The sequence below is a fragment of the Alosa sapidissima genome, chromosome 10, assembly GCF_018492685.1.
Source record: "Alosa sapidissima isolate fAloSap1 chromosome 10, fAloSap1.pri, whole genome shotgun sequence".
Lineage (NCBI taxonomy): Eukaryota > Metazoa > Chordata > Actinopteri > Clupeiformes > Clupeidae > Alosa > Alosa sapidissima.
In genome coordinates this window covers 15,059,046-15,079,268 of record NC_055966.1, presented here as the reverse complement: position 1 = coordinate 15,079,268, position 20,223 = coordinate 15,059,046, and the positions used below count along the sequence as shown (strand labels likewise).

The 20,223-nt window shown below is 41.5% G+C and overlaps 1 protein-coding gene across 1 annotated transcript in view; it reads left to right on the top strand.

The window, feature by feature from the left end:
- The first annotated feature begins 789 nt into the window (after window positions 1-789).
- Window positions 790-20,223, top strand: part of ascc3 (activating signal cointegrator 1 complex subunit 3) — a 195,417-nt gene continuing 175,983 nt past the window's right edge. The window contains 4 exon segments of the mRNA XM_042106573.1: window positions 790-851; window positions 1,809-1,949; window positions 3,015-3,165; window positions 15,434-16,038. Coding sequence (XP_041962507.1) covers window positions 1,860-1,949; window positions 3,015-3,165; window positions 15,434-16,038 — 846 coding nt within the window. The 5' untranslated portion in view covers window positions 790-851; window positions 1,809-1,859.

The following is a 20,223-nucleotide window of genomic DNA, read 5'->3' as shown; positions in this document are numbered from 1 at the left end:
ACATCATCTTACATCATAATGAGAAAAAAAAGTAAACAAATATTTCAGATGTACACATAGGCTAAATCCCTTGTGTTAGGTATTGAATTTTAATTGACAACCAAGCCTTAAAAATGAGAAACAAAACCACCAACAAAACTAGACCTATGTGGGCAAACATCTCCAACAGAGCAGCATTTCTCTCATCAAGCAGTGTTGAATAAGCCACGACGACACCTCCAGAAGGTTAAACAGTGGTGTCTGTGGTCCCCTTCCACACTGGGTTCAACAAATACATTCTTCAATGTCAATCCTCTTCGTTGTTGCGACCGTTTATGATCAGACCAACCACTAGGCCTAAACATGGCACAATAAATATATATACCAAAATACTTAACTGCTGCCATCAAAATGGGCAGTGAGTGGACCTACCGACAATTTTTTTAGGCAGACCGTTCAGATCAGCCTCTTCGACCAAGGCTTCAACAAATACATTTTAAGCTAGCCTACATAAACCAGTAAGATAATGAATAATATTGTAATAATATAACTGCGCTCATGATAAGGTTATTAGCCTATAAACGACCCTAGCCAAACTTCATAATAAAAAATCGATAATTGGTAGGCTATATAATTTAAAGAATCACTTTATCGGAGTTTGATTGCGCCCACCTTAAATGTATTGCCCCGCAAGGCACTTCCTGGTTTATCGCTGGGCATTGAAGTTTTTGTACTGTCGAAATCCGTTTTGGACACGCGAAAATAAACTACATTAACCATGAAGCCTTTCGTTCTCATGCTGCCTCAGTACAGCTTCACAGGCTTTGAAGTTCCACGCAGAATATTGTGGAGTGAAATGTAAGTGAAAGCCGGTGAGGGGAAAGTATGCCGATACAATTTAATATCTGTGTATTAAGTGTTTAATAAGGGTTCATGCCTACTCTTCTACTTTGTGGTATTTAACGTTGAAATAAAGTCTGTTTGTGTGAAAGGAAAACCGCAGCAAAGTTGGTGACAGTGTTTGTTTGCTAGCAGTTGTTGGTAGCTTTGAGCGCTAACGTTGTTGGTTCAGTAACGTTAGTCGCTAGCTAGCAGCAGGAATTTTGCATTTTTCTGAACGGACAGCTCTCTAAATAGCAGTATACTAATTAAAAACAAGACGGCATTAGAGAGTGTATATTTCCTATCATATGTGAGGTTTTGATTAACGTTAGCCGTCTGCTAAGTGGGCTGACTTACCCTCACTGTCAAGTAAACGTCAGTTGAGACATGACAATTAAAACCTGTGACTCTGAGTGACAACCGTTCTGTAACTGAAGATCGATTGAATAAAATGTAATTTAAGTGACATCGCGTTATTTTATCTGAATTGACATGATTACATCAGTCTGCACAGATTTACAGGTCGTGTTTTCTCTGTATTTTAGTGTGTGATAACCAAAGTGCACACAACACTCCCGGTCAGCTGCCGTTTCCAAGTCAGTGTGATTACCTGTTGTTGGCTAGTTGTGCAACACAGTTACCAAACAGTCGGAGAGCTATCGGTTAACCTGGATTGTAGCAAAGCTTTTTTAAGGGACTTTGATTGTAGCGTGTTCTCTCTTGTGAGTTTGCATAGATATCAGTCCAGCATACTGCAATTATGTGTGCCAGGAATGTATAGACTGTAGAATACATGCATAGGATGCATCCATTCAGGAATACATGCATATTAAACAAAATCAAATAGTAATTAAATAGTAATGTAACCGATATACTGTATATTCAACTGCACTGCTTACTTATTTCAGACGTTTTTGTGTCATCATTTTTGTTATTCTTATTTTCAGATCAGCTCGCTAGTCAGATCCACGTTCTATGGTCCACGGTTTGGAGGATCAATGTCTCCGCCCCGTCTTACCGGCGCTCTGCGCTCTTTCTCCAACGTCACCAAGAAAGAGGACATCCCAGAAGACGAGTATGACCTGAAGGCAAGAGTGATAGACAGATCAAAAATGTTCTCAGCAAACTTCTGCACCCAAACGCTGTTTATTCCATATGACTTGAACACCTGTATGAAGTTTACTTTTTAAAAAAGTTTACTTTGCTGTCCTACTTTTAAACATGCACAAAGCTGTAAGAGACACGTCTCTAGATTAACTCTGTTGATCCTCTAGCTTTCACCTTGAAGTGGCACACCATTCACTTCTGCTCTACTGTTGTGTCACTCTACTTGTGTATCTGCACCAGAGACAATATAATATGGATTGGGATCACCTTGCTCTTTTCCTTATCATAAATCCTCTCTAAATCTGCTGTTTTAAGATTATAGAGATGCGTGTGTGTGTGTGTGTGTGTGTGTGTGTCTGTGTCTGTGTGTCTGTTTCTCTCTCTCTCTCTCTCTGTGTGTTAAAGCATCTGACCTACCTCAAGGGAGACTTTAGAGGACGGAAGAATGCTGATATGTTGTCGCTGTAATATTGGCAATTCACCTGTAACCAAGACCCTGTAGCAGTCGGAGCCCTAGGCCTTTAGGCCACCACAGGGCTGCTCAGGGTCAAACTTATTCAAATGAGAAAAACATGCCCTAGCTCTTATAAATATGTATGTTTATGCCCCCCCCCCCCCTGCTGGTTGTTTATTGTGAGTTGGTTGCCTCTTGAAGGGCCCATGTGGAGGAGTTCAAACAGAAATGTCCATTATTTGATTAACCTCCAGGCCACTGGGAGGAGGAATAAGGGCCAACAGCCACACTTGCCATACTCCAGGTTTCTGTACACATTCTTATGCAGTGAGTCAGGTGCTTGATGATATGAATGTCAATGATGGCGATCAGCTCGGATTTGTTTTTCTCTTTTAGTCACTCTACAAAAGTTTGTTTCATGTGACAATAAAGTGTGAATTAATAACTGTTAAGGCCAAGCTGTGTACAGTGTCTATCAGAGCTGTATCCATCTTTTCACATGCTACAGTGTACAATGTCTGGCAGAGCTTTTCACATGCTACAGTGTACAATGTCTGCCAGAACTGCCCATTGATGAACGCTCTCTCTGTAGGCCAAGCGTCTGAAGAGACAGAGACGATTCGCCAAAGAGGGCCTCACCTGGCAGAAGATCGTCCAGTTTTTCACCCAGCACCTGGACAAGAAAGACCAGCTGACCGCTCAACAGGAACTTAAAAGTGTCCTACAGTCTGCTAAACATATAGGTAATCATTTTACTCTCCTTACAGTTTTTTTACAATTGTTTACACACATTTTCAAAACTCTGTGTCTATTTTTCAAAACTCCACACACAAAACCCACAATTGCTCACACAAAATGCAAAATGCCTCAAATCTCCAGCAAAATGACACACAACATTCAAAATGTCAAAAACACATCTTTAAAGCAAACATTTGCCTCACATTACAAACACTTTTGTCATAATATGACATTTTGGATACATCATGTACACACTGTTGCTCAAAACCTAACGCTCTTCTGTCTTTCATAGGCTTTATGTATTTCCATACAAGAGTGAAAGTTACTGTACAGAGAGAAGTTGAAATACACAGTATTATTGAAACCAAAAATAGCGATTTTTCGCAAATAATTTGCTGTTGCAAATACAGTATTTTACAGCCAACAAGAACAAAGCAAAGCAAAATACAATGACCACCAGATGTACATGGAGTTCTGAAAAAGCTGATTTTGCCTACTAAGACGGAAATGAGTGACTACTATCAAATTACTTTGTTTGTTTTGTGTTTGTGTGTGTGGGTGTGTGTGTGTGTGTGTGTGTGTGTGGGGGGGGGGGGGGGGGGTGTGTATGTATTCATAGGTCTATAAAACAATTTGAGCTAATGGTAACTTGGGGAGACACAAAAATATAGTAAAGACAAGTTTTACTGTACAAAAAGTCGACTTTTTGTAGAACATTCCTTTCAAAGTATCTGCATTGGTTCTGAACATTTCAACCGTAAATCCTCTAGGAGCAGATTGAGAGGGTCCATACCTACATAGAGAGTACAGTATGTCTACTCATAGGCCTATACTAAGGCAATGTTACTTCCTGTACATTTTTGTGTGTTAAGTAGAAAATTGTGTGTGGTGTTTTGCAAAATGTGTTTTAGTCAATTGAAAACTGAGTCAAACACTGAGAATTAGTGTATGGTTTTGCAGATTTGGTGTGGGGTTATGATGTTTGGAAGACATGTTTAGAAAATTGTGTGACAAGCAAAGATTTAGTGTGTAAGCATTTGAAAAAAACTGTAATGTTAGCTGACAGTTGAGGTAATCAACACACATTCTCTAATAATGAGCAGGGAAGTCTCTAAAGCTAATAGTTTTATTTGGCTGAGTTGTCTCATTTACAGACAGAGCACTATGTTCAAAAGTCTGGCGTCTTCTTGTCGTCGTGTTCTAAGTTTTCAGGATGCGCAAAATGTGACCGGTCTGGATTGCAAGCAGGTCATTTTAATACATTGACTCTTCTACTATGGAGCCATACTGTTATAGAATGTGCAGAATGTAGTTTGTTTTCCTGAAATATTAATGTCCCTCATAACATTGTCTGAATGATACATATTCTTTGAACCTGTATTCTTTGCAATTTTACATTGAGGACCATTTGTCTTATACTGTTACATTATTTGACGGCACATTTTTTCACAGAGTGCTCAACCTCTTCTGAGAGACTCAGCCTCTCTGGGAGGCTCTTTTTACACACAATCATGGTGTCAGTTAACCTAATTATCGTAAACCTGCTAATTACCAACCATTTCAAATTCTAAAACAACAATGTTTTTAATACTTCAAAATAACATTTGCTAAATTAACCTTAAATTTGTCAGTAGCCATAGGTGTGTAGATTTGAACAAAATCTAGTTTGTTTCTTACCGGGGCTTTTACTGCCTGAAATATCCGAAATATTTTGTTTACCACGCTCTGAGTTTAGTGCTGGGCTGCTGGGTGCTTATTCCCAACCTTTCTCACAGCACATCAACGGTTAGCCCAAGAATTCTCGTCAGCAATTCAAAATTCCACTGGAGCTCCAAGCGGATTTGTACAGGCAGCCTTACAACACTGTTTACAGCTCTTTGAGTCACGATAAAATGTAATTTTTGGTACATAGCTAATTTAGATAAACGTATGGTGTGGGTGCTTGCGTTTCTTTAGGAATCCGTCATCTTGGTTTGTATAGAAATGAATATTAAGTGACACATACTGTACACGTAAGAGGTTGGACATATGTGACGGTTGGTAATATGTCACATTCCTATAGTTATTTTGTAATGTGTTGTTAAACGTTTTTTTTTCCCCCTTTCTTTTCTTTTTCAGCCTTTTGTTGCCCCCCGTCCCAATTCAAAATCAGTTTTATTTGAAAATGGGTTTACACGATTTACATTTTACACAGCATCCTAACTTTTTTAGAAATGGGCTTGTATTCTGAGCCATTAAGGAGTAGTAAGTTACTGCAGTACAGAACAATAATAATGTTAAATAAAGATTTACAGTGAAAATCAGTGTCATGACAGCATGGTGTGTGCAGTTGAACCATTGTTGTGTTGGCATTAATTTCCACATTACCGATGTACAATAATTTTAATTAAAGACCACCCGTGGCTTAAAAGGTAAAATTAAAGGAGATGAACATGGCAGAAGTCTGTGGGCAGCTGGTCATAGGGGTCCACCTTCTCCACTCATTAAAGGGGGGTCAGTCATAGAGGGTTGGAGAGGGCAGAATGTGTGTGTGTAAGTGCTCTTGCGTGTGCCTGTGCCTGTGTCCGTATGTGTGGGTTGCTACTTAAATTCACCTAGCATGCAAAATAAAAAGCATCAGATCACATAGTGTCGCCGCGGCGACCAGCTCCACAATGCCATTTAGCTGTCATGACGTGCTTTATAATTAGATTAGATGCAAATCCCCCCAACCACCACCCCAGCCGTACAGCCCCGGCTCAGCTCAAACAGGGCTCCACATTGGGCCTCTCCCGCTGCCTGTATTACTATTCCAAGGCTGAGGGTGGGTGGGGGTGGTGTTTGGTGGGGGGGGGGGAGCGGGCATGCGAGAGACAGCGGGGCTGGGATTGGAACCTGGCAGGGTCCTTGCTCGCTTGCTCCTAATCCCGCTGCATCTTTGAAGAATATTAGAGCCCCAGCAGGTACCCCATGTAGAGAGCAGAGAGTGGAGAGGAGGAAAGGAGAGAGAGAAAGAGAGAGAGATGGGGTAGAGGAAGAGAGGTGGGTGAAGGACCTTTTTGAAGGAGTTTTTTTTTAATTATTTCTTCCTCTCCATCTTGTTGGGGAGGTTGTTCGTGATGAAAAAGGGACTGAGTAGTTTCTTGGAGAGATATGACTACAGTGTGTGCACACATCCTTTCTGACGTCGCTTATGTTGGGCTCTATTGGCTTCACTGTAGATTTTGACAGACAGAAAACAAAGGAATCCAGTTAGTTCAGTCATGAATTTGACTAGACGTGTCACTGAGTATTTGGAGCGCAGCTGCTGCTTGGCTCTGTTCAGTGGAGAAAAAGTAAATCCACTCTAACAGTGCTGCACTCTCGGCTCTGCCTCCCCAGTTTCGGCGCATGTGGAAATGATGGGTCAGCGTGCCCCCAATGCCGGGAAATGATGGAGTGGCAGCTCGATCAGCGAAGGCCGTGTGTGTACAGTATGTGGATACAGTCGGGCAGGCAAAATGCACCTGGGAAAGTCAACTGGTTTGATTTGATTACAAGGTAAATACTTGCTTCTTTTAGAGTGAGTCATGACAGAAGCAAGTATGTACCTTGCAATCAAAAGGCCTGCAGATGTGTTTTTGTGGTGGGGGCCCATTCTTCTGTCTCTGTCTCTCTGGCTACTTGTCCATAATACTGTGGGTGTTTAGCACCCTCCTTCTGGACATTCTGGTCTCTACATCCCTCTATCACTCCATCTTTCTCTCTGTTGCTGTTCTATCCTTCCTAACCTCATTTTACTCAATTCAATTCAATTCAATTCAAGAATGCTTTATTGGCATGACAAACTCACTTATATTGCCAAAGCAGTTATACAATAAATCTTAACACAAACATGTCAGTAGATTTTCATAAGAATAAAATAAATAGGTAAAAGTAAAATAAAATGCCGTGTATAATGCAGTGTGTGTGTCTGTGTGTGTCTGTGCTTGTGTCTGTGTGTGTGTTTATTTGTCGATATAGGTCACTCATTGTCACTCAGATTGTGGCATGTTGATACATACTGGGCAGCAAGATATGCTTTATCTCCTTCTCCTAATAGTATCTTTAATTTTGATATGTCATTAAGTTCATTAAAATTAGGAATTTCTGAGTTAAATTTGTTGAAGAAAAGGTTTCTTGTTTGATCGAAGGATGTACATTGTAGGAGGAAGTGCATCTCTGTCTCGACCTCACCTGTCATGCAGTAACCACATATTCTGTGTTCTTTTGGTTGCCATGATTTTCTCATGATTTTTTGCCATGAGTCTTCCTTTTTCGATATCCAATTTGTGGTCATTTAGCCTGTACTTGGTAAGGGTCAGTCTCTGTTTTCTATCTCTGACAGTATTAAGATATTCTGCTAATTTATATTCTCGGTTTAGGGCCAGATAGAATTGTAATCTGCTTTGATTTTTAGTTTCTTCTTTCCAATATTCCAAATAGGATTCTTTACATTGTTTCATAATTTGGTTTACTCTGATTGTTTTTTGGAAAACAGTGTTGTTGTGAGACTGATCAGAGTGGGTGTGTGGCAAGGCAGTTAGTCTCTGCAACAACTGATGTAGGGGACTTTTTTCTGGGTTCAGCTCTTGGGTTTGGAGGGCTTTAGTATGAAGGGTGTCTTGTGGGCTGGATTTAAGGTGATTTAGAAAATTGAGTGCTCTTTTGTTGATGTTAATGATTAGTGGGTATCTACCTAATTCTGCTCTACATGCATTTGTTGGTGTTTTTCTCTGTACTTGTAGAATGTATCTGCAGAACTCAGCATGTAGAGATTCTATTGTGTGTTTGTTCCAGTGAGTATAGCTATGATGACTGAGTGGACCCCATACTTCACTACCATACAGCGCAATGGGCTGGATGACACTATCAAATATTTTAAGCCAGATTTTAATTGGAATTTGGAGATTATAAAATTTTCTTTTAATTGCATTTAGGGCTCTTCGAGCTTTTTCCTTTAGTGCATTCACTGCCATGTTAAAACTCCCTGATGCTGTCATTGTTATACCTAGGTAGGTATAGCTCATGGTGTGGGGGATGATAGAATTGTTTATTTTAAATTGGTGTTTGTTTTCTTGGCATTTGGGGCGTTTTTGGAAAATCATTACATTTGTTTTGTCTAGGTTTATCTCTAGGGCCCAGGTCTTACAGTACTTTTCTACTATGTCTAACTGTAGTTGTAGACCTTTTTCAGTAGCAGACAGTAGAACCAAGTCATCAGCAAAAAATAGAGACTTCACCTCTCTATCTAGGAGGGAGAGGCCAGGACCGGGACATTGCTCTAACTGGATAGCAAGTTCGTTTATATATATATTAAATAACGTCGGACTTAAATTACAGCCCTGACGGACACCTCTCCCTTGGGTGAAGTATTGGGTTATTTTTTTTTCAATTTTAACAGCACATCTGTTATTTAAATACATGGATTTAATTAGGTCATACACTTTACCCCCTATCCCACAATTTAGTAGTCTAAAATAGAGCCCTTTGTGCCAAATAGAATCAAACGCTTTTTTAAAATCAATGAAACAAGCAAATATCTTGCCATTTTTTGTTTGGTGAACATGTTTATTAATTAAGGTGTGGAGCGTATAAACATGATCAGTGGTACGGTGTTTTGGAAGGAAGCCAATTTGATTTTTGCTTAGAATGGAATGTGTATCAAGAAAATCTGTTATTCTCTTGTTTAAGATACTGCAGAACAGCTTTCCCAGGCAACTGCTGACACATATGCCACGATAATTAGAGGGGTTTCATTTGTCCCCTTTTTTGGAAAAGGGGGAAATCAGCCCTTTACACCACATGTCAGGAAAATGTCCTGACTGTAAGATGATGTTGAACAATTTCAACACTGCACCCTGCATCTCTGGGGTGCTGCATTGAAGCATTTCATTTTTAATGCTATCTGGACCACAAGCTTTCCTTGGCCGTAGAGAATTTGCCTGGGTGGTTAATTCTTCCCAGGTAATTGGAAAGTCAAGGGGGTTTTGGTTGTTTTTAACATTAATTGGTATGTTTTTGTATAGATCTTCAAAGTGTGCTTTCCAGATGTTGCCATTTTGGATGGGTAATGCTTGTCGTTCCTTTGTGTTGAAATTGTTCCACATATCCCAGAATTGATTTTCATTAATGGCCTTCTCAATATCTTCAAGTTGCTTTTGGCTGTAGTTTTGTTTTTTGTTCCGAATTGTATGTTTATATTTGTTTAGAATTTCATTGTAATGAATACGTAAGGCTGCGTTGTTTGGTTGACGATGTTTTTCATTTGCTATTTTTCTCAGGTCTTTTCTGATGGTCTTGCATTCTTGATCAAACCATTTGTCAGATTTTTTTCTTTTTAAAGGCTTCCGTTTTTGCCTTATGAGGTCAGCTTTGATAGCCGCTTTATGAAATATCATGTTGATATCATTTACGGCCTTGTTTACACCTTCATTTCCAAGGTTATATTTGTTTTGATCATATGTTGATATGTCATTTATCAGATCAGGTGAGTTCAAGGCCATGATGAACTTGTCTCTACTGTCTGGGGCCCATCTGTAAGTGGGATGTGAATCACATAGTTTACAAGGTTCACTTTTTGTTTTGCTCTTTTGACCTGAGAGGTTAAAGTACACATTGATCTGACTGTGGTCTGAAAGGGGAGATTGCTCTCTGACAGTGAATGCACTGATAGTGGAGAGGTCCATGTCAGTGATTTGCATAGTCTACTACACTGGATCCAAGAGCTGAGGAGTATGTGTATCTCCCTAAAGAGTCCCCTCTGAGCCTACTGTACCATTAACTATGTACAGGCCTGTGGCTCGACAGAGTTGCACTATCTCCCTGCCACTTTGGTTTATTTCAGAGTCAAGGTTGTTCCGGTGGGTGATGGTTGGTGTGGTAAACAGGGGAAACTGGCCAAATACATGGTTGTTTCCCTGTGGGTCAACAATATCAGGTTCAGTTCCTGTTCGTCCATTTAGGTCTCCAATTAGAAGTACGTTTCCCTGGGCCTGGAAATAGGCAATTTCTGAATGAAGAGTTTCAAAAATGTCCTCTTCAAAATATGGGGAGTCTACTGGGGGTATATAGATAGCACAGAGCTATATACTCTTATCATTTATGCCCAGTGTTTGATCTAATCTTAACCAAATGTGTGATTTACACTGTTTTATTGGTAATATCTGATGGCAAAGATTTTCTTTATACCACACCAAGATACCTCCCGATGTTCTGCCCTTGCGTATATTTTTAAATTTTATAGAGGGCACCATGACTTCATTATATCCTGGGGGACAGTGAGTGAATGTATCGTTTTGACACCATGTTTCTGTCAATATAATTATATCAACATTTTTGATAGAGTTTATGAATTCAGAGCTTCCACTCTTCAACTCAAAAGTTGAAGAGCGAAGGCCCTGAATATTCCAACATCTTATATGAAATGAACGCATTTGAAAACAAACAAAATGGACTTGTATAGTTTGACACATATGAAAATAACTACAACTATCACACATTTACAGTAGTAAATAGGAATTTCATATCTTTAAGCTAATAGTAAAAACTAATATTTTGTTTTGTAATAAATTATAAAGTTTTTTTTTTTTTTTTTTAATAAAAATCAAATGTATAGGATATGTTACTCTGTTATTAGAATAAATAAATAAATAATAATAATAATAATAGTTAAAAAAAAAAAATCTTATGGGAATAAAAAAATAAAATAAATGTTGCAACAGGAGCTGTAATGGCAGTAGGCCGGGCAGCAACAGTATGACACCGCTGCTGTGGGTGAAGAGGGAGGCAAGAGGCAGCTACCGCAGCATAGTTCTGCTGCTGAGGGTGGGGAGGGGGGCAAGGGGCAGCTACCGCAGCATAGTTCTGTTGCTGAGGGTGGGGAGGGGGGCAAGGGGCAGGTGTTGCTGCATATCTCTGCTGCTGTGGGTGGGGAGGGGGCTGGTGGGTAGGGGGTGGGAATGGGGAAGGTGTCCTCCTCTGGTTTGGCCTCACATTGATGGGGTGGTGGGCCCTTGATGGGTCTGGGGGCCAGGTTGAACTATTGTTTTTCCTTAGGGTAGGATGGATGATCCTAGGGTGATGATGGGGAGGAGGATGCCTGGGATGGTGCATATGGCTCCTATCAGAGGAGGGTGTAGCAGGACTACGCCCCAGGGCCGTGTCCTTCAGAGATTTTGCAAAAATCTTTATCCTCTCCTTGTGTAGATGGAGTCCATCATAGAGATCCCAGGTGCCAAGGGTTGGATGAAGAGCCACATGGACATTGGGCAGGCTGGCACATCCTCTTCTGATCTCCATGTTAATTTCATGGATGACATGAGGTGGGGTGTCTGTCCTAGGCAGTAGGGTGGAGATCACAATCCGGGTGTCAGGAAACTCCTTACTGGCCTGCTCCGCCATCCTGTTCATTGCTCCAGCAGTGTCCCTTTGGAGCCTATGCAGGTCGTTTGTTCCTGTGTGGATCACCAGACATTCAGGGTTGTTGAGTGTCTCCTTCCTCAGCAGCTTCATTGCCTGCCCTGTGGTGCTGCAGCGTTTAGACAACACTCTCTTTCTGGGAAAAAGCTTGTTTGTGTCCAGGAATTTCCCATTTGAGTCAGTCAGCAGGACCACTTGTGGGCCTTGCTCCTCAGACCACATGGAGGGAAGCTGGGATGGGTAGAGCTGACTGTTGGTAGGTGACTGTGCAGATGTTTCAGGAGTCGGGTCAGGAGGTGCCAGAGTGTTGCTGGGCTGGGTGCAGAGGAGAGAAGGTGAGGCTGAGACATGGCAAGGGTCTGCAATACTGGAAGGGAGAGTCTGTGTCTCTGTGCTTGTCATTTTTGGCGTTGACAAGAGTTGATCCGTCAGGCGTTGGATTTGCCTGGTGAGGTTCTTCTCTCTTTTCTCAGCATCCTCCTTCACTTTGGCCAGCTGAGCACGGAGCACACTGTTCTCCTGTTTGACTGTCTCTAGACTTGCTGAAGTCAGAGGCCAGGACTCTGTGGTCTTTCTTGAGCTGTTGGAGTTCCATTTTGAGCAGCTGCATAGTGTTGTCTGGGAAGTCAGACAGCCTGGCCTGGGTCTGCTCTTTGAATTCAGCAAAGTCTATTTCCAGCAGGGCCATACTCTCTTTTAGCCGGTTGGTAAGGCTTGCAGGTGTGGGAGGGGCAGAGATAGACAGGTTATCCGCTGGGCTCTCATTTTCTTCACTGTCAGAGGCGACATACACTTTCTTAGTGTTAACCTCAGGTTTCATAACTGGGAACAGCTCTTCAAAGGACTCCAGGTTGGCTTCATTACCTTGGATCAACACTTTTCCTTTTGTGTAGTATGTGATGGTAAGCAGAGGGTCATCCTTGTCCAGATGTTCATCTTTGCAGATCTTTTAATCTGCCTCCTGAACCAATGCCCTCACTGAATACATATGGATAATGGTTGCATATGGTATCTTTCCAGATGTAAATGGACTTGGTGAAGAAAATTATGTTGTTCTTCTTTCTTCCTCCTTTCTGCTGAGCGTAGTCGGTGAAGAGGACCTTCAGATTTTCATGTAGTGTCTTCACCTTGTGTTTCTCCCTGGCTGCTCCACTTTTGCATTTAGCTGGGTATTCAATTTCCCTGCTCTTTTTTGCTGTCTGTTGGGTGTTTTCCATCATCAGAAACAATCCTTTTCTGTTAGCTTCTTCAGTTAGCTATTTTAAGGCAGTTTCTCCTTTGGAATGTTGGCAACAATGGCAGTTGATGATTAGCCTTTGATCAAAGATCCTTGATTACTAGCAAGATAGAGCAACGTAATTCGTTACTATGGGAGCAAAACGGGACAGTTCCGGTCTGCATAAGTGGGAGTGTCACCCTACGTCACTAAATAAACTTTCTCTCTTAATAAGCAATAACAACAGATACACATAATTGTGTTCACAGTATTATTGTCCATAATCATGTATGATACCAATGAATCATTCTTAAGGACATGATATGAATAATTTAATTAGTCATGTGAACCGAGCTAGCTAGCTAGCTAACGCTAGCTTAAAATGCTATACAAGTGGATGGTAGTAGCTATGGCAATACAGCTATGCGCTAACAAGTGACTAGTAGTTGAAGGACTTCGCTTAAACTTAATATACTGTTGCAAATTCGCTTGAGTATAAACTATCCACTTTAACTAATGTCAGTAGTGTTATTCAGCTAGTTGTCATTTCAAAGAAATTACACTTCTCCGTTTAAAATGTTACCTTAGCTAAGAGGCTAGCTAGCATGATAACAACCAGACAGTAACTGGCAGCAGCATGGTCTAATATTAAGTTATTTTATTACAAATCCGAACACTAAAAAATTACACTATTAGGCTTGAAATGATCCCAAACACTTACAGATTATGACACAATTTTCCAAAAACCCCTCAACAAATCCAGAAAGACAAAATGACCAATTTATTGGTAAAATTCCACAAGTCTCCATTGACATTAGTGCAGCAAGGGCTTACTCTGGTCTGCATAAAGGGGGATTTTCCCCCCTCCCCCTTGCAATAATCGAACGCGGAAATTGTCGAACGTTTGCGCCTCTCGCTCCGCTTGAACCCTCTCTGCTTTGATGGCTATATGGTGTTTTGATTTGAGAAATATGATAATACTCTCCTTTCAAGATATTTCCTCTTCAATTGTTGGTTATTATAGTTGTCACCTCTTCTTTAGAGTCTTTTCTGGATGTTTGTTGAGGGTTATTTTTCAAAGTGTCCAACTTTTTTATTCCATATTTTGAGATGATTTCAGGAGCTCATTTTTGATGCAGCTTTTCCTTGGAATTAGAACATAGAACTCTCTCTCTCCAGGGCTCTACACTAACATTTTTTTTCAGGAGCACTTGTGCGCCCAAGTTAACAGTCAGTTCTGTACTTAACTTACACATAATCTAACATTATACTGCAGCTAACAGTTAAACATGCCAGTGCACCAATTGCGAATATTAAGAATGACTGACAATATTTAGGCTACAGGAAACAGGATTTTAAAGATCAGTGCCTACTTTATTTTCAGTCTGTTCTATTTTCCTACATTTTGTTAATGTAAAATAATATAATACATTGCCATATTTGCATTTAGCCTGTATATCAAGTATCCTGCCAAATGTAGGCTAATTTATTTATTTGTGAATCCATCTATAGCTAAACCAAATATGCCCATGGTGACCTATCTGACTGCATACTGCCTAATACTACTACTAAAACAGTCAATTTTCTCTTCCACAAAACCCAACATAGGCTAATCAAGGATATATGTTTTATACTTTTAGTTTTTATTTGAAATATCTGCATTGATAGGGGCAGTAGGCAAACTAATTTCTTCCATCTTTGCATCTTGGCTGGCTAGTCTAACTTTCCGCTTTCTCTGCGCGCTCTTGGATTTGATAGAAGCGACTACTAGTGAGTCACAACGCGAAACTGCTAACGTTGATGGGAGGTGTAGTTTTTATGCTGCATTCGCGACGTGATTCTATGGTTTGCACCAGTAATGTTTCTCGATGTTGCGGTGTATTTTTTAGACAAACATTGACATGGTTAGAAGTGCGCCTAAATATTTTTTTGCACTCGCACGGCATCATTTTTACTCGCATGTGCGAGTGAAATGGGCGCACTGTAGAGCCCTGCTCTCTCTCTCTCTCTCCCTCCATCCCCCTTTCTCCCCATCTTTCTATGTCTGTCTCTGTTGCTGTTTCAATCGCCAATCATATACAGTGAAAACGGACAGTTAAAAAACTCCCTGGAATCCATGGAAATGAGCAATTACAGTGTGACACAGGCAAAGGGGTGGAGAGGGAGGGAGAGGGAGCGAACGAAAGAAAGAAAGGAAGGGAGGAAGGCAGGGAGGGAGGGAGGGGGAGATGCTTTCAGACAATTTTAATTGGTTTAAACCTTTCTCATCTTCCACTGTTCTCCTAAGCTTTCCCCTACTCCTCTGTTCCTCACTGACATTTTCTCACTCTAATTGGACAATTAGTCCTGATTCCCATTATTAAGCTATAGGCTGAATTGCCCCAAACCTAAATGAGCAAGACAAAGCTCAGTCCCTTTTATTCCTCCCAGCACATCATCCCTCTAAATTCATGTAGCAGACAAGTGCAGACATGTGAGATTGTGCACGTGTTCTGACACATCACTTACACACTGAAGGGATCAAGAGCATACTGGATCCTTCAAAGAAGATGGAATGATCAGCTATTTTTAGGTGCGTGTTTGACATCCTGTAATATCTAATGTCTCTCTCCCCTCTCGCGTGTCCACCTCTGTTACAGTTGGAACGGACCATGGCCAGGACGCCATTGAGGGTGCGGCCGTCTTCCTGTTCGAGACGTTCCTGGGCCGGGAGCAGCTGGGTGCTGAGGAGACCCGCGCCATCTGGCACATGTTCGGCCCCTTCCCCGCCACTGCCGCCGAAGCCTGCCTGGCGTCCGTTTTGCACCTCGTGACCTCGGCTGGCGAGGTGCAGACGGAGGCGTTCGTCCACACCCAGAACGCTGGCCGCACCTCCAACGCCGCCACCAACGCCTTCGGCCGCAACATCGCCTTCTCCCACGACGGCTACACGCTGGACTGCCACGAGTCCCCGCCCTGGCTGGACGTCCCCGACGAGGACACCGTCGCCCTGGGCTTCCAGGGCTTCCTAAATAACCACGTGGGCGGAGGCCGTGGCCAGGCGTCCGGCTCTGGGGCACAGGCGGGGGGCAGCGGTGGAGGCCGAGGGGTGGCCGCTGGAGACGCTGGCGCATGCGTCCTCAGGGACGAGGTGGAGAAGTACCAGAACGCTGGGAACATGATCTCCTCCAGCCCTGAGGAGCTCTGCACCTCCCTGTTTGAGATGCTGGCCTCGCAGAAGAGTGATGAAGAGCTGCAGAACGAGGTGAGTTCCAGCACAGTCCAAAATAACAACAACAACAACAACGACAACAACACTGCCGAGATCACCAGCATCACCACTAACAGCAACAGCATTGAGAATAAGATGAGAGGGAGCACTAACAGCAACAGCAGTGAGAATAAGATAAAACACAACACATTCAAAAACAGAAATACATAAAGTACAGAAATCATAAAGCAGTGTTTATGGGCTATACACTGAGGGGCATTATAATAATGACTGTTCAAGAGTGTCACAGCAGAGTATACTAATGATTTTTTGCATCCATAAATAATACAGACTGCAGCTACTTCTTTACCATACTTGTGTTTTATGTCATATGGCATATGTTCAACTACACACACACACACACGGGTGCATAGTTCGGAGGCCCATGGATGAGCCGGCCAACTGAACTGGATAAAGTGGTCGGGCTGCAATCTTTTGCAATTTTAGAGATCTGAGATTCAAACCAGAAACTTCTCAGTGACATGAATACAGCTAAACTTTCTGAACCACTGCCTTAAAGGCACCTTTAAGAGTGTTGTTTCCAAAATCATTTTGATGGCACATAACCTCATAACATGATGAACGGCACTTCTGCCATTGTCTAAGCGGCCCTCTATAGGTGATTACCAACCTAGCAACTTTCGCGTTCGGGTAGGAACACTGCCACTACGAAATCGAAAAGCTGCTATGTGATAGGAATTCAGAAATCTCTTTCTACAGACTGCTGTAGGAGCATTCCCTCTATATTGTATCAGAGTTATGTTCATACTTTATAGCAAAAGACGCACATTTAATTTGTTTATTATTGCGCTTCTCAACTGTAGGGGGACCCCAAGAGCAAATCTTCTTTAGTGCTGCTTTAAAGGTGTTCTAAGAGATGTTGGGTAACGTCACTTCTGTTGACGTTCAAACAAAACAAACAAAATCAAACAAAATCGCTGATCCCTCCCCCTCCCTTCCCCTCCCTCTTCCCTTGTTCAATTCCCTCTCGTGCAATTGAAACTCTCCTAAACGTGCATCTCGTCGGTGATTGACTGGAACAAACAGTTTATGTTTATATGGTCCAGGATGGACCGAGTTGTTTTGGTTGCCATTTTTAGAGCCTGGGCTGTCCACAGAGATGGCGTTTTTTGACAGTGTATTCAGGGCCCAGGCAGCTAGTGGATGGTGAAGTGATGATTGTTGTATGCGACAAAAAATGTTTTAGCTTGGAAACCGCGTAACATTGCTAAGAGCACCTTTACATGTAACTTTTATGCTAACTTAATAGTTGTAATTGTAATAATGATGGTAATAATACAAAACAATAATACAATCTGAAAGAATGCCTGAAAGAAAGACCATATCCCAGGTTTTAAAGATGTGTCTAAGTCTCTCTGCCCTGTGTGTATTAAATGAGTTCTTTAATGTCATTTGCTTTTAGTTTTGATCTAGGTGAGTAATTTTAGCCTTTTATCACCAGTTAGTCTTTTATTCCTGTATTGTATTGTGTTCGTGAGTGTACACTGAGGGTGTCCTTTTAGCTCTGTAAAATCAAAGGCTGTTAATTCACCAAGACGGAAGCCGTTTAATCAAGCGGTTTCTTGGGTACGTCAGGTTTCTCAGCGTACAGCCCTACTGCAGACGCAGCAGAAAAACTGTCTGGTGTTTGGAGTAGTCTGCCCCAAAGATGGCTGAGTGGAGAAAGTTCTTCTCGCTGTGTTGTTAGGAGTCACTGAGGACACGTCGAAGCCCTTTAGGGAGAACTTGCAGACAACCATGCTAAAAAAGATTAGAATTGGAAGGGAAATTGTATTAATTATGTTTTGCGTTGGAGAATGGGCTACAGTAAGTAATTTGTCAAGTATCTGTCCCGGACCTGGAAACGTTGCATTAGTGTAATAGGTTAGTGTTTAATGTGAATATCAGACTTTCTCCTTCTCTCCTCATGTTTCTCACTCTCCTACAAAGGCTGTTTGTCTTGCTCTCTCTCCCTATTCTGTACTGGGAACCATATGGGTCGCATTGAGCTGCCGGTGGGTTTAGGCTTAACGTATATGAACGCACTCAGTATGGCCGGAATCCTTGGCTATATGGCTTGCGGAGACCTTTTGAAGGCCTCAGGAGGGCATGGTGTGATATCTGAGTATGCAGGCCTGGCTGATATGAAGACCTTGGCCTTTTGTGGCACACTGAGAGTGTGCGGTTTAGTAAAGGCCAGCAGCAAAGCGTCAGGAAGATTTGAAGTGTTTGCCATTCTGGGCTGGTCTATGCACATACAGCAGGGGTTCACAAACTTTTCTTGGCAGGCCCCCCTTTGACAGTAAGGAAGTGTAGGTTGTACCTTTTTTTGTTGGTGCTGTGTGTAGAATTCAGGTTGTCTCGCGTCGTCTTCAACGCACCATTACATCTGTGACTTTCATGAGTTTCATGGGAAAGATGCTAACCTCAACTTTAGCTTGTACTAATCTCACAATCCATCTTAATTACAACCAAAACCATTAGAAGCACATAATAGCCTATGACTTGGATACTGTAAACTCTTTTTCCTGGAAAAGCTTCCCTGTTACCAAAGGAAGTATGCACCATATAATTTACTCTTTAGAGAGCAATTGGGCTATATTATTTTATCTGTTAGACATTCTTGCAGTCAGGAGCTTTCTTATTTGGTCCAGTTGTGGGTTTCCAGCATGTTTCAGCAATGTTCTCATTAGACACAGAGTGGTCAACTCATAAAATCTGCCGTCCCATCACTGTCAGATTAAGGCCATATAACTCCAAAATAACATTTATAACAATTCAATAACACATGTTACCTCACACACCGTTGTCCTCTTCCATCATTTATTGTTCAGTACCCAACATTACAGTTCATGGTTCCCATTTGCTTGTGCTGTGCTGGTGAATCTTGCGCCAATAGCATCATGACAAAATGAAGATTTGGAAAAAAATCTTACACGTCCTCTTAAATGTTTTAGACTCTGAGCTAGCCAACTTTGACCAAAGCAGTGCTTTTTGCCCCATGGTCCATTTTTTGCTTATACTTAGAGTGTGATGAGGTGTGGTGTGGCATCATCTCCGGGGGTCAGGAGGGATCGTTACACAGTGCATACATTGGTCCACTTTTAATTAACCGCTATGCTAGCTGCAGTGCAAGGATGAACGCTTCAAGGTAATCATACCTCTGTTATCATTAATTAAAAAAAGATATACAGGTCTTTGAAGAACATGGAAGGAAAGCTTCATATAGTGTGTGGGTGGGGGAATAATGCAGGGTGGTGGAGGGTGGGATAGAGTGGGGGTTAGGATAGGTGGCATTTTAATTCAGTTATGACTTTATTTTGTAATACAAAAGCACATTTGAAATTATGGGGGGGGAATAATCTACACTTGAATGTCAGGCTTGTGTGCATAGACTAATTTACTAGGATGAATACTGACTGGGGCTGCATCTGCTTTGTGTTGCAAATTCAAACCGACCCCTCTGTTGGGTGTTAACATTGGTATAATAGACAGACTATTTTACATTGACGTGTTAGGGAGTGACTGTTGAATCAGATCCTGAAATTCCAGAAATCCAGAAATTAAATGCACAAGACAATCAACAAAAAACACAGGCTATTTGATCAAGTCCTCTCTGGCTTCTGGAAATACAGAAGATATCAGAATTCTGCTTTGGCCTAAATGATTCATGTCTCATGTATGTGGTCAGGGAGTTACAGGACTGAATCCCAGACATTTTGTGTGTCTTGCTGATTCAAATGTATGTTGCATTTTAGCAATTGGCATTTGTCGTCTTTTCACATTTTAGTAAGAGCACAACATTTAGTTTGGAAACCAGTACATCAATAGGCAAATACTCTGTCAATGACCACTACTGCCAAGTAGGTCCTTTTCCTACAACCTAAAAGCCCATCCACGCTGTCAAAAATAACTATACCAATATTGAAAAAAAACATCTTGATTACAGCCAAAACCATTAAAAGCACATAATAGCCTATGACTTGGAACTCTTTTTCCTGGAAAAGGTTCCCTGTTACCGAAGAAAGTATGCACCATAATATACTCTTTAGAGAGCAAAGGGCTATATTATTTTTTATATGTTAGACATTGTTGTAGTCTGCAGCTTTCTTGTTTGGTCTACAGTATTTTAAATATTAAGATTAAATATCTGTCTTTAGGGCATAAGAGTGGCAAATA